Below are 12,133 nucleotides of genomic sequence, written 5' to 3' on the forward strand. Positions count from 1 at the left end.
GGCCAGAAGTGATTTATTTTATTTATTTTCATTTTTTACTGACCTTACATTTTGCTTAAACCATCCAAACACAAGAAAAAGTGAAAAGTGCATTGACAATAGCATTATACCTGTTCAGTAATATTTTGTTGGTCCTCTTGTTTTTGCATGTGTTCACAATTTATTTGTGAGGGCATTGACCTTAACAATAAGTTTTATTTGAGAGTGTCTAAATATAAATCCAAATCCACAAAAAGAAAAAAAGAAAAGAGTATTAATGTCTAAAAACAACGAGATAATGTATCTAGAGCACTATAGGAATCTAGTGGCTAAACCATGGAATTGCAGTTTTTTAGTTTTTTTTTTAACTCCCACCAGATGGCACTATTCTGCCTTCATAAATTGGATTTTAAAGGCACTTCTCTATTTAACATGAAATACTGCCATCATTGAAGCACTAGAAAAAAGAAAAGAAAAAAAAGGGGATTTTTTTTTTTATGGGAAAATTTTTCATAATTATTGCATTATTGCATAATTATTGCATACATATTAAATAGTAGCATCTCAAAATACAAATACATACAAAATACATACACACACACACACACACACACACACACACACACACACACACACACACACACACACACACACACACACACACACACACACACACACACACACATAGCTCTAAAAGGGATAGTTCACCCAAACATTTACATTCTGTCATAATTTACCCTCATGTCGTTCCAAACCTGTATGAGTTGCTTTCTTATGTTGAACATAAAATAAGATATTTTGAAGATTGCTGGAAATCAAACAGTTGGTGGTTCCCATTGACTTCCACAGTAGGGAAAAACAGTAATAGTCAATGGGAACCACCAACTGTTTGAAGGTCTTCTAAAGTGTTTGATATTCTGCAGATCTGTGTGGTGTGGTGATAGAAATTAATATTTTCCGGTTTGTTTAAATTGATTTTTATCTTTTATTGGAATGTTTTCTAGTAATTTTGGCAGTTATCAAGCAAATTAAATCACTATTGACAAAATTAATCTTTGCAATGCAGGGAAACACATAATTCCTGTTTATTTATCTACTTTATAAAATTAATATCACATTTGTAATCATGCTGAGCTTTGGTGAAAAAAAAAAAAAAAACTCAGGCTTCACATGATACTGAATAACTATATGAAATGATATAAGTATATGCATTTCTGCCCCCATATATTGGATTTTGTGATCAGCAAGACCAACACAACTCAAGAGAGAGAGAGAGAGAGAGAGAGAGAGAGAGAGAGAGAGAGAGGGCTTCACTTCTGTCTGTGACTGTGATCTACAGCTGAACACACGGAGACCAGACTCTTCACATTTCCTTATAACACATAAATAGAAAACATAGAATAGAAAAACATTAGAAAGCTAGTTAGATTATTATTATTATTTTAAGAATATAATTAGAATAATGAGTGCTAAAGTCAGAGGGTCAAATAAAGTTGGAAGAGATGTGTTTTAAGTCGATTCTTGAAGTTGTGCAGCATGTTCCCAAAGAAAGGGCTTGATCTTCTTGATGTTGAATAAAGCAAATCTGCAGGATCGGACAGTTTTAGCTGTGGTCTGAGAAAGTCAGCTGATCATCAATCATAACCTTTCAGCACAGTCTCTAGACATTCAAAAGACAAAATTAGTTTATTTCTTATGACTAATATGTTTTTTTTTTTTTATTATTATTATTATTTGTTAAAAATACAGTTTAATCTTACTGAAACACTAATAGAGATTGTGTAACATGAAGTAAGTATTTTCTTTTGGTCTTTATGAACCTTGTATGTCTAAGTTCTGTGGCTAGAATGATCTGTTTTGACTCAATGCTGACATTGTGGAGAAAGGCCACAGACTGACATGTTTTTTCATTAATTTTCCTTTTTATTCATGTCTGTGTTAATATTGTTGTTTTTAATTCATGTAAAATGTCTCTGTGTCACAGATAAAAAGGTTGGACATTACACTGTACATAATTCAGAAATAGGTTGAAAGTTCATATTTTTGGAAGAGAGAGAAAAAGGTAGTAGTAAAGTTTGAATCTGTGATATGATTATTGTTTGATTATTTGATTGTGTATTATTTCTGAGCTATCAACACAGTTATTTGTTCTGTGGTCATCGTCTGTTCTAATTCACTTTTGTTGATTTGTAATATTCAGGTGTAAGGGAAACAGGTCAATTTAGCTCAAAGGGAATCATTTAAGATTTTAAAGGGAATTTGAACAGAATCACTGTTTCACGGCTGATCACTGAGACGCACCTGCGATTCACTGAACGAGCCGTTTAACATCAAATCTGCGCTGGATACTAATATCCAAACTATAGTAAAACACTATTAATTAGCACAGTAACAAGATCGGCAGTTTAAGAAATTAACTTGTAAGCACAAAACACAAGATACTTCTCTTTTCAATATGAATAAGGCTTTATTAGATAAATCTAAGACATATAAACTAATCTAACACATAAACACCCGTGTTGGGCGTTGGCTGAAGGTACAGTTGTGTGGCTGGTTGAAGTTGAACGCGCAGACGAAGTCAGGCGGCGTTACAAAACTTAACTCAGAACAAGAAACTCACAAACTGAAAAGAAATAAAGTTTGACGAGACTAAGTTGTGTTTCTTCTCATCGTGGCTAAGTAGCAGCAGGCTTGCAGACCGACGCACGCTGGAACCGCGCTCAAAGAGCAATGATGACTAAAAGCATGGCTAGTAGCAAAACTAAAAGCATACTAAAAAGCTGGAATGACTGATAGCAAAAGCACAGCTAAAACTAAAAGCAAGATTTTACGATGTCCAAAGTATTTAAAGTGGCCTGCTGGCCACACCTCAAATGTTGTCTTGACCAATCAGATATTGTCTTGGCTCGGGGGCATCATGAAACATATGTTTATCTTACCAAGCATGTGGTCCGAATTTTCCCGCTCTTGCAGGGTCTAATTTTGGACACGATTCCTATAACCAGAATATGATACATGTGAAGAATAAATGATTGTCTGGACTAATTCAAGCAAGCAGATTCGGTCAAATCGATACTAGACATGAATATGTATCCTTAAGCTATCCCATAGTTATCAAAAGACATACACAATAAGTGATTATAACATGATAGTCAAATGTGTGGTTTACACATAAATGAATATGGAGTGAAGCGATGGAATGATTCATTTATAGGTCTTTTTGAGTTAATTCTGGTCCATATATATGTACAAAAGACAGTTTATTTGCCATTCTCTGACAAAGACTTCTGTGAAGACAGAGGTTCAAATGTCTTAATATTGGTTCTCCTGATTTCTGTTCTTCCCGTAATCCTGTTAGAGTACACACAACTGAATCAGAAAGAGTGAAGGTGTTTCATCAGACAGCACTAGTAACGCTGATTTCTGTGTACGGTCTTCTGTCCATGTCCAGAAAGGTAAGAAAAACATCATCAAAGTAGTCCATGTGACATCAGAGGGTCCGTTAGAATATTTTGAAGCATCGAAAATACATTTTGGTCCAAAAATTGCAAAAACTACGGAAGAGGGTTAGGAAGAGAAGACAATGCTGAATAAAGTCGTAATTTTTGTTATTTTTGGACCAAAATGTATTTTCGATGCTTAAAAATATTCTAACTGACCCTCTGATGTCACATGGACTACTTTGATGATGTTTTTCTTACCTTTCTGGACATGGACAGTAGACCGTACACACAGCTTCAATTGAGGGACTGAGAGCTCTCGGACTAAATCTAAAATATCTTAAACTGTGTTCAGAAGATAAACGAAGATCTCACGGGTTTGGAACGACATGAGGGTGAGTTATTAATGACATCATTTTCATTTTTGGGAGAACTAACCCTTTAAGTGACAAGATGCAAAAAATTTCATTATTCTCCTGCCCAAAATTAGAAATAACTAGGAATGCACCAAAATAAAAGTTCTTGGCCAAAACAGAAAAATTCTAGATGCACAGAAATTTCCTGTCAGCGTGTTATTTCGTTGGAGCGATACACAAGAGGAATACATTTTTATGGAGCAAAATATTGAGTGGATCATCACACTGTTCGGTGACAGCGGCTAGACAGAGAGTGAAACCTGTGTACATGCTCAGCTCATATTTTTGGCCATTTTTCTCTTTTGGCCAAAAAATGAAAATAGCATTTTTGGCCAATAATTTTCAGCACAGAAATTTCGGTGCATCTCTAGAAATAAAATTCTATCTGTTTTGTTTTTGTCTATGCACAAGGAGATTAATGCTGTTGGAGAGGATGCTACATCAATAGAGGGACATGTGAAAGTCCTGCAGGACCAATATAGAAAGACACAGCCAGAGACTCACATTGTTGAAGATCGAATGAGGAGGACCTTTGCCTGGAGGACACATTACATCCAGCGTGCTACGGCTCGCTCAAGGGAAATCCCCTCTAGCAAAGCTGCACAAAGAAGCTAGAGAAGATTCTCTCTGTGAAGACTATCTTGGTAATTGACTCCTAAACTTTATTTAGCACTTTATTAAGCCTATTAAATTCTTGCCTTTGATAGATTTTTACATATTTGTTTGTGTATCACATTTTATATTCCAGGAATTGATTTTAAAGCAGCACTTCTCATGTTGCCAGCCTTGTTCAGAGAGAAACTTGAACATTTCATTGTGCTTGGAGAGGTGCGTATATAGTTTTAAATTTCTGTGCAATCCTTAAACTGTATTTTGGCAAAATGCAAATGAGTGAATATTAATTATCCTAGTCTTTATGCATGTCAATTTTCTCTCCTTCAGTTAAGTCAACTGCTGAGAAAATTTTACGGATACAGAATCTGTTTGTGCTTTGTCATTTAGAGTGAACCATCCTCACCATATCCTACTGTTCAAGTACAGGAGACCACTGACTGGAAAACTGTGTTTACAAGAAGAGTCAGTGCAGTCTTCAAAGTTGATGGGATCGAAATCTGCCAGGCAAACCTTTGCGTTCTTTATGGTGTTTAAGATTTGAAGGAAAACATCAATATTTTAAACAGGTTGCCAGCACGTGTAGAAATTTTGTTAACATTTCATCCACTTTAAGTAATCGACATCAACACAGACAATGTTGGGAATTGTCTTCTGTTAATATGTTGGGGGAATATGAGAGAGTTGCTGGATGTTGTGTGAGCACACCATTTCGAACTTTGCCTGTGGCTCTACAGCATTCAGTGAAAGCAAATAAGAAGTACAGCCATGTCAATTTTGAAGGCAAAGAACTTCAACGAGTAACAGAAGTAGTGCTTAATGATGTCAAATACTGTGTTAAAGATGTTTACTGTGGGTCATCTGCATGCAGAAGCTGTTCCATTGTTTTTTCAGATTAAGTACATTCTTAACATAGACACAGACTGGTTATTGTGTGGCAAGCTTTTAATTATTTTTGTCGTCATTTTTATTCATACGGTGTGAAATGTGAGAATGAATGGACTGTCCTCTTGCCAGGTGAAGAGGTTGATTACCAGGCATTAGACACGTACCACGTTGATGACAAGTTATTTATTAGCACTAGATACACTTGCTGAAGACAAACTGCTGCAAACGTCAAAATGTGCAGTACTTGATGTAGCCTGTGTAATAAGGCTGTTTTACTTGTTTGAGTTTTTTTATTGAATAGCTGGTTTTTTCTTGACATGCTTGCTGTTGTGAGATTTAATGAAATCTTTTTAAAAGAAAATTTCTAAATAAAATTGTCTATTTGTTAGCCAAGGTATGTATTTATTTATGCATGCACACAGACACCAAAATAGTTAGACAGTATCCTGAGGATGCTTTTAATAAGGTATACTGTTTTTGCCTTCTTTGCAAAATTGTTCCTTGGGGTACAAAATTGCCCCTTAAATGGTACAAAGATAGAAGGTACAATTTTGTACCTCTGACTAGAGGTACAAAATTGTACCCTTCAGGGTACCACCCCAGCGACGGCCACTTGTACCTTCAAATGTACAGTTTTGTACCTTTCTTTCTGAGAGTGTAGGGATGAGCCGGGATCTCACGGAGTCACCTTTACAGATCCTCTCTACATCTGTTGAGGTCCACAGATCTTCTGCAGGATTGAGGTCTGGACACTGATCCTCTATGACCTTCATCTGCTTCTTCTCGAGAGCCTTGGAGGTACAGTATTGTTCAAAATAATAGCAGTACAATGTGACTAACCAGAATAATCAAGGTTTTTCGTATATTTTTTTATTGCTACGTGGCAAACAAGTTACCAGTAGGTTCAGTAGATTCTCAGAAAACAAATGAGACCCAGCATTCATGATATGCACGCTCTTAAGGCTGTGCAATTGGGCAATTAGTTGAATTAGTTGAAAGGGGTGTGTTCAAAAAAATAGCAGTGTGGCATTCAATCACTGAGGTCATCAATTTTGTGAAGAAACAGGTGTGAATCAGGTGGCCCCTATTTAAGCATGAAGCCAACACTTATTGAACATGCATTTGAAAGCTGAGGAAAATGGGTCGTTCAAGACATTGTTCAGAAGAACAGCGTACTATGATTAAAAAGTTGATTAGAGAGGGGAAAACCTATAAAGAGGTGCAAAAAACGATAGGCTGTTCAGCTAAAATGATCTCCAATGCCTTAAAATGGAGAGCAAAACCAGAGAGACGTGGAAGAAAACGGAAGACAACCATCAAAATGGATAGAAGAATAACCAGAATGGCAAAGGCTCAGCCAATGATCACCTCCAGGATGATCAAAGACAGTCTGGAGTTACCTGTAAGTACTGTGACAGTTAGAAGACGTCTGTGTGAAGCTAATCTATTTTCAAGAATCCCCCGCAAAGTCCCTCTGTTAAAAAAAAGGCATGTGCAGAAGAGGTTACAATTTGCCAAAGAACACATCAACTGGCCTAAAGAGAAATGGAGGAACATTTTGTGGACTGATGAGAGTAAAATTGTTCTTTTTGGGTCCAAGGGCCACAGGCAGTTTGTGAGACGACCCCCAAACTCTGAATTCAAGCCACAGTACACAGTGAAGACAGTGAAGCATGGAGGTGCAAGCATCATGATATGGGCATGTTTCTCCTACTATGGTGTTGGGCCTATTTATCGCATACCAGGGATCATGGATCAGTTTGCATATGTTAAAATACTTGAAGAGGTCATGTTGCCCTATGCTGAAGAGGACATGCCCTTGAAATGGTTGTTTCAACAAGACAATGACCCAAAACACACTAGTAAACGGGCAAAGTCTTGGTTCCAAACCAACAAAATTAATGTTATGGAGTGGCCAGCCCAATCTCCAGACCTTAATCCAATTGAGAACTTGTGGGGTGATATCAAAAATGCTGTTTCTGAAGCAAAACCAAGAAATGTGAATGAATTGTGGAATGTTGTTAAAGAATCATGGAGTGGAATAACAGCTGAGAGGTGCCACAAGTTGGTTGACTCCATGCCACACAGATGTCAAGCAGTTTTAAAAAAACTGTGGTCATACAAATAAATATTAGTTTAGTGATTCACAGGATTGCTAAATCCCAGAAAAAAAAAATGTTTGTACAAAATAGTTTTGAGTTTGTACAGTCAAAGGTAGACACTGCTATTTTTTTGAACACACCCCTTTCAACTAATTGCCCAATTGCACAGCCTTAAGAGCGTGCATATCATGAATGCTGGGTCTTGTTTGTTTTCTGACAATCTACTGAACCTACTGGTAACTTGTTTGCCACGTAGCAATAAAAAATATACTAAAAACCTTGATTATTCTGGTTAGTCACATTGTACTGCTATTATTTTGAACAAAACTGTATGTTTCGGGTCACTGTCTTCAGCTTTCTGTCTGAGAGAAGGAGGTTATAATAATAAGACTAATAATATTGCCCCTCCTGTCTAAAGACTTGATTTCCACAAAATTGATAGCCCCGTTCATTTCAAGCCAATGCGTTTATTACACAGTCGTTATACAATCATTATAAACCACTAAAAAATACACATTATATTCATATAAATAGATCAGTCTCTGTGGAAATAGTCTTTTCTTCTTCTTCACCTTTGTTTCTAAGCCTTACCTGACACAAAATATAGAGTATCAGACCACATCCGGTCACCTGTGATGTATCCAATGGCCGGGGCCATCCCTGAAAGCTCATTTTTTTCTCAATACATTTTACAATGTGTTCTTCTACCAAGTTGAGGAGTGAGGAAGCAGGGCGGCGTCGTCATAGAACCAAACGCAGGTCGTTTGTGAGGCGGCTGGTTCTGACGTTCATGTGCAATGTGTGTAACGAAATAAAATACAACTTTAATTAGTTATTAAACCTTTAATAACATTTGAATTATTACACTTAAAAGCTGAGGGCGCATCTCCGCTGCTGCATCCGGCTGCCATGTTTACATCACCGCAAAGCCATCGCAAAGCTCCTCCCTCCCGCATGCAATGGGTTGTGGGCAATATTAGCACTTAGAGTGTGCACTGATCTGCACTTCAAATTCTAACCGGAAATAGTAGACCATCCGGGTATCTTTGGAATACTCTTTTCAACATACTACGATTTGGGACGTACTAATTCTAGTTTCGCATACTATTTAGCACGGATAGTATGCAAATTGGGACTCAGCATAAGTCTCTGCAGGAAAGTAATGGGAGTTACTAGATCAAGGTGTTTTTACACCATGATACCTGATTGGTTGATGTAATAGTGACGTTGGGTTTAGGGGTGGGGTTGGTGATAAACGCCCACTTTTGCTCTGCAGAGACCTAAGTTTCCAAGTTCGTCAACACAAGAAAGGAGAAATGCTGTCAATCAATGATGACAGCTGATCCACTGATTAAGGGACAGTTTTACATTTTTAAGAGCTGATTTCTGCTCAGGGCACGTTTGGCCATGCAGGTCAGGTGACCCATGAGAGGAGCGCGCGCTTCACCTACTGCTGCTGGTCCCTGAAACACAGGAGGACGGTCACACTCAGAGTAGCAACGACAAAACCGCTGGAATCAGTCGATAGAGATGTATGGTAAATCAATGTTTAGTTATATCGTAGATCTCTCTGAATGTGTAGGAAAAATGTATCTAGCACTAAGTAGCAGCTTAAAGTCGAACTACACTGCACTGGCTAGTTTAGTAGCCTGCAAACTAAGTTAAGCATTGAAGGTTAGAAAACCGCCGGTGCAGCAGCAGTCTATCTGTTCCCCTTGAAATGTCTGTTTCCCTTTACGCAAACATAGTCAAGTCACCTTTATTCATATAGCGCTTTTAACAAAAATGATTGCTTCAAAGCAACTGAACATCAATAATTAGGAAAACAGTGTGTCAATAATGCAAAATGACAGTTAAAGGCAGTTCATCTTTGATTCAGTGATGTCATCATCTCAGTTCAGTTACCGAGTACGATCAGAACTAGCGAGCGCAAGAAGCGAGAGCATGTACGGCAAGTCAAATGGTTCAAAATACCGTCCTAAATCCTAAACTTGAAAATTGTTTTAAGACGAGGGGTTTTACAACTCGAAAATTATTTCCTTTTTTTTATCTGATTTATTACCGATTTCAGTTTGATGCTTGAGGCTTTGGCTATTTTGTTTTATACTGTCTTATACTTATTCATTTCTGCTCATGTATTTGTATTTTTGTATTACCGGTATATGTCTTGCTGTTGTTGTATTTATGTATGCACTGAAAGCTTAAAGAAATCTTTGTGTGTATGCAAAACATACACTAGAATAAGTATACAATAAACCATAAAAGTTGTGTATAAATCAGAACCATATGCACATTATTCAATAAACTATAAACCTGATAAAACAGAATCTGTGCCTTGGTCAGAAAGAATGATCTTTGTTGCCCCAAACCTGTGAAATAAATGAATGCAGTACACAACAGCTTAAAATTTAGTCAGAATAGCATAGGCTATTTTGTGTAATGGTCAATAAATGTACTCATTTAAATTTTTGGTCCTGAACATGCATTTGTGACTTTCCCCACTAAATTAATTCTGGCTGTTAACATAACATAATCAGTTTATATGTCTCCAAGCAGTGTTGAAAAGGAAAATATTCAGTAGCTTTTTAACCATTTATCGATGTCCACCCCCATTACAGGCCAGTAGAATCTCGCTGAAATGGCAAGCTTGCTTTTTTCTAATTGTAAAATAAAAATTGTCTGGCCTCTTTTTGTCCAGCAGCCACTTTTCTTCTAAACTTTACATTGTTTTCTGAGGAGATGTGATTAAGTTGCCATCTATTGAAATAGCTTTATTGTTAAAATCTAAACAAATAACCTGCAATGAGGTTCTAAGGCCCAATTGAAGGAATGTACCTATATAAACCCAAAAACAGTGCTAAATGTGCTAGTTGCTTTAAGTCAGTTAAGTATAGTTTCTTGACAAGCACTGACTTTTTGTTATTATAAAGTGTTGGTGTATCATTATACTCACTTTACTATGAAAAAATGTGTCAGTGTAGGACAGCACGGACAGATTACACTAATTTGCAATGGAAAAATTAAACTGCAAAAACTCGGACATAAGACAAAAACAAAGCAACAACTGCAAGATGAAGAAAAATAATAACAGAACATTAACTGTAGAGTGAGAATCATTTTACTATGCTGCGGTGTAGCAAGAGATTTGTCCCTTTTTGCTTTCCTTACATCCAGTTGTGTTTGGTGTATTTGCATGCGGCACAATTTAGGCTACTTTGGGGCAATGTTTGACAAACTATTTGGTTGGGTTTATTACACAGACCTTGCAACCCGAGGGGAAACAGGAATTCCAGAGGGGAACAGAATCGACTGCTATGAAATATGAAAAGCTTATTTCTGGACTGAAGACTTAGGGTGTGTTTTGCAGACGTGTGTGTTCAGTAGAGCTAATGTTATATTTTTGGCCAATCAGTGTGTGAAATATAGCGTGACAGCCTAGATTCAAGTAACTATAACACAAGAACAAGCTTTGACTTATTTATCTGCTCTGTGATTAAAGGGCTGTTTAAAGTCTTTTAGTCTTGAAGATGTCTACAGCTAAGTCATGAAATCCTGGCCTTTTTCACATTTTCATCACTTTTTCTCATCCATGATTAATGTCGGAGGGCAAGCATTTACGAGTTTTGAGAAGCTGAATGAGCAATAAAGCTAAAGTGAGCCCCTTTATTAAAATACCTGGAGGTGAGGAATACAAAAAAAAGTGTCATATTCTCCCAGTGTTACTTGATCTAAGTTGCAAATTGCAATCTCAATTCAGTAAAGTAGAAATTAATTGTACTCAGTTGTGTTTAAGGCACTAAAAATAGCCCATTATGCCTACATTATAGTCGAACACATTTTTTTTAAGCAAAGTAATGAAGATTCTGTGCCACCCCGGACTGGATGTTGGCCCTTCCCTGGCCACCTGTGATAAATAAGCCGCTTCAACACATCTAACTTAAGCTAGTTTAAATGAGAGATATTACAGTACGTCCTACAAACATTAGAAGCTCTTTCAGTGAGAAGTTGTGTGGCTCTTAAAAGAGCCTTTGTGTGTGGAGCTGCAGCGGAGCTCTACTTGGAGCTGGTGTACTTGGTGACGGCCTTGGTGCCCTCGGACACGGCGTGTTTGGCCAGCTCCCCGGGCAGCAACAGACGCACGGCGGTCTGGATCTCTCGGGAAGTGATGGTGGAGCGCTTGTTGTAGTGAGCGAGACGAGACGACTCACCGGCGATGCGCTCGAAGATGTCGTTGACGAAAGAGTTCATGATGCCCATCGCCTTGGAAGAGATCCCGGTGTCGGGATGAACCTGCTTCAGCACTTTGTACACGTAGATGGCGTAGCTCTCCTTCCTGGACTTTCTGCGCTTCTTTCCTCCTTTCGCGGCGGTCTTGGTGACGGCCTTCTTGGAGCCTTTCTTCGGCGCGGACTTCGCTGGTTCAGGCATGATGCTGCTGGAGATCAAAACCTCACGAGACGATGAGGAGAGAGAGCGGGACAGAGGCATTTATTGACTGGTCTATGCTAATTGTCAGAGAGACGGGGACGTTTCTGATGGCGTGTTTTTATTGGTCTAACCCATGAACGCGTGTGTGATTGGACAATTGGTAGTATCACGAACTGGAACGAGGGCCAATCAAAAGGCGGTAGTTTTAGCCCCACCCACCGCTCCGTCTTTGACCGACACCCCGCTTAGTTTCAGTTCCCGCTCTTTT

At 38.0% G+C, this 12,133-nt stretch overlaps 1 protein-coding gene and 2 long non-coding RNA genes across 3 annotated transcripts in view; 1 reads left to right on the forward strand and 2 right to left on the reverse strand.

The window, feature by feature from the left end:
* The window catches only part of LOC128017682 (uncharacterized), a 181,154-nt gene that overhangs the window by 150,457 nt on the left and 18,564 nt on the right, over window positions 1-12,133 (reverse strand). The gene's annotated exons all lie outside the window — the stretch shown is intronic.
* The window catches only part of LOC128017679 (uncharacterized), a 141,811-nt gene that overhangs the window by 108,454 nt on the left and 21,224 nt on the right, over window positions 1-12,133 (forward strand). The window lies entirely within an intron of this gene.
* LOC128017617 (histone H2B-like) lies at window positions 10,309-12,123 on the reverse strand. Its single transcript, XM_052603062.1, has one exon. The coding sequence runs from the start codon at window positions 11,923-11,925 to the stop codon at window positions 11,491-11,493; it is 435 nt and encodes a 144-aa protein (XP_052459022.1). The 5' UTR covers window positions 11,926-12,123; the 3' UTR covers window positions 10,309-11,490.

The sequence above is a fragment of the Carassius gibelio genome, chromosome A7 (genome assembly GCF_023724105.1).
Source record: "Carassius gibelio isolate Cgi1373 ecotype wild population from Czech Republic chromosome A7, carGib1.2-hapl.c, whole genome shotgun sequence".
Taxonomy (NCBI): domain Eukaryota; kingdom Metazoa; phylum Chordata; class Actinopteri; order Cypriniformes; family Cyprinidae; genus Carassius; species Carassius gibelio.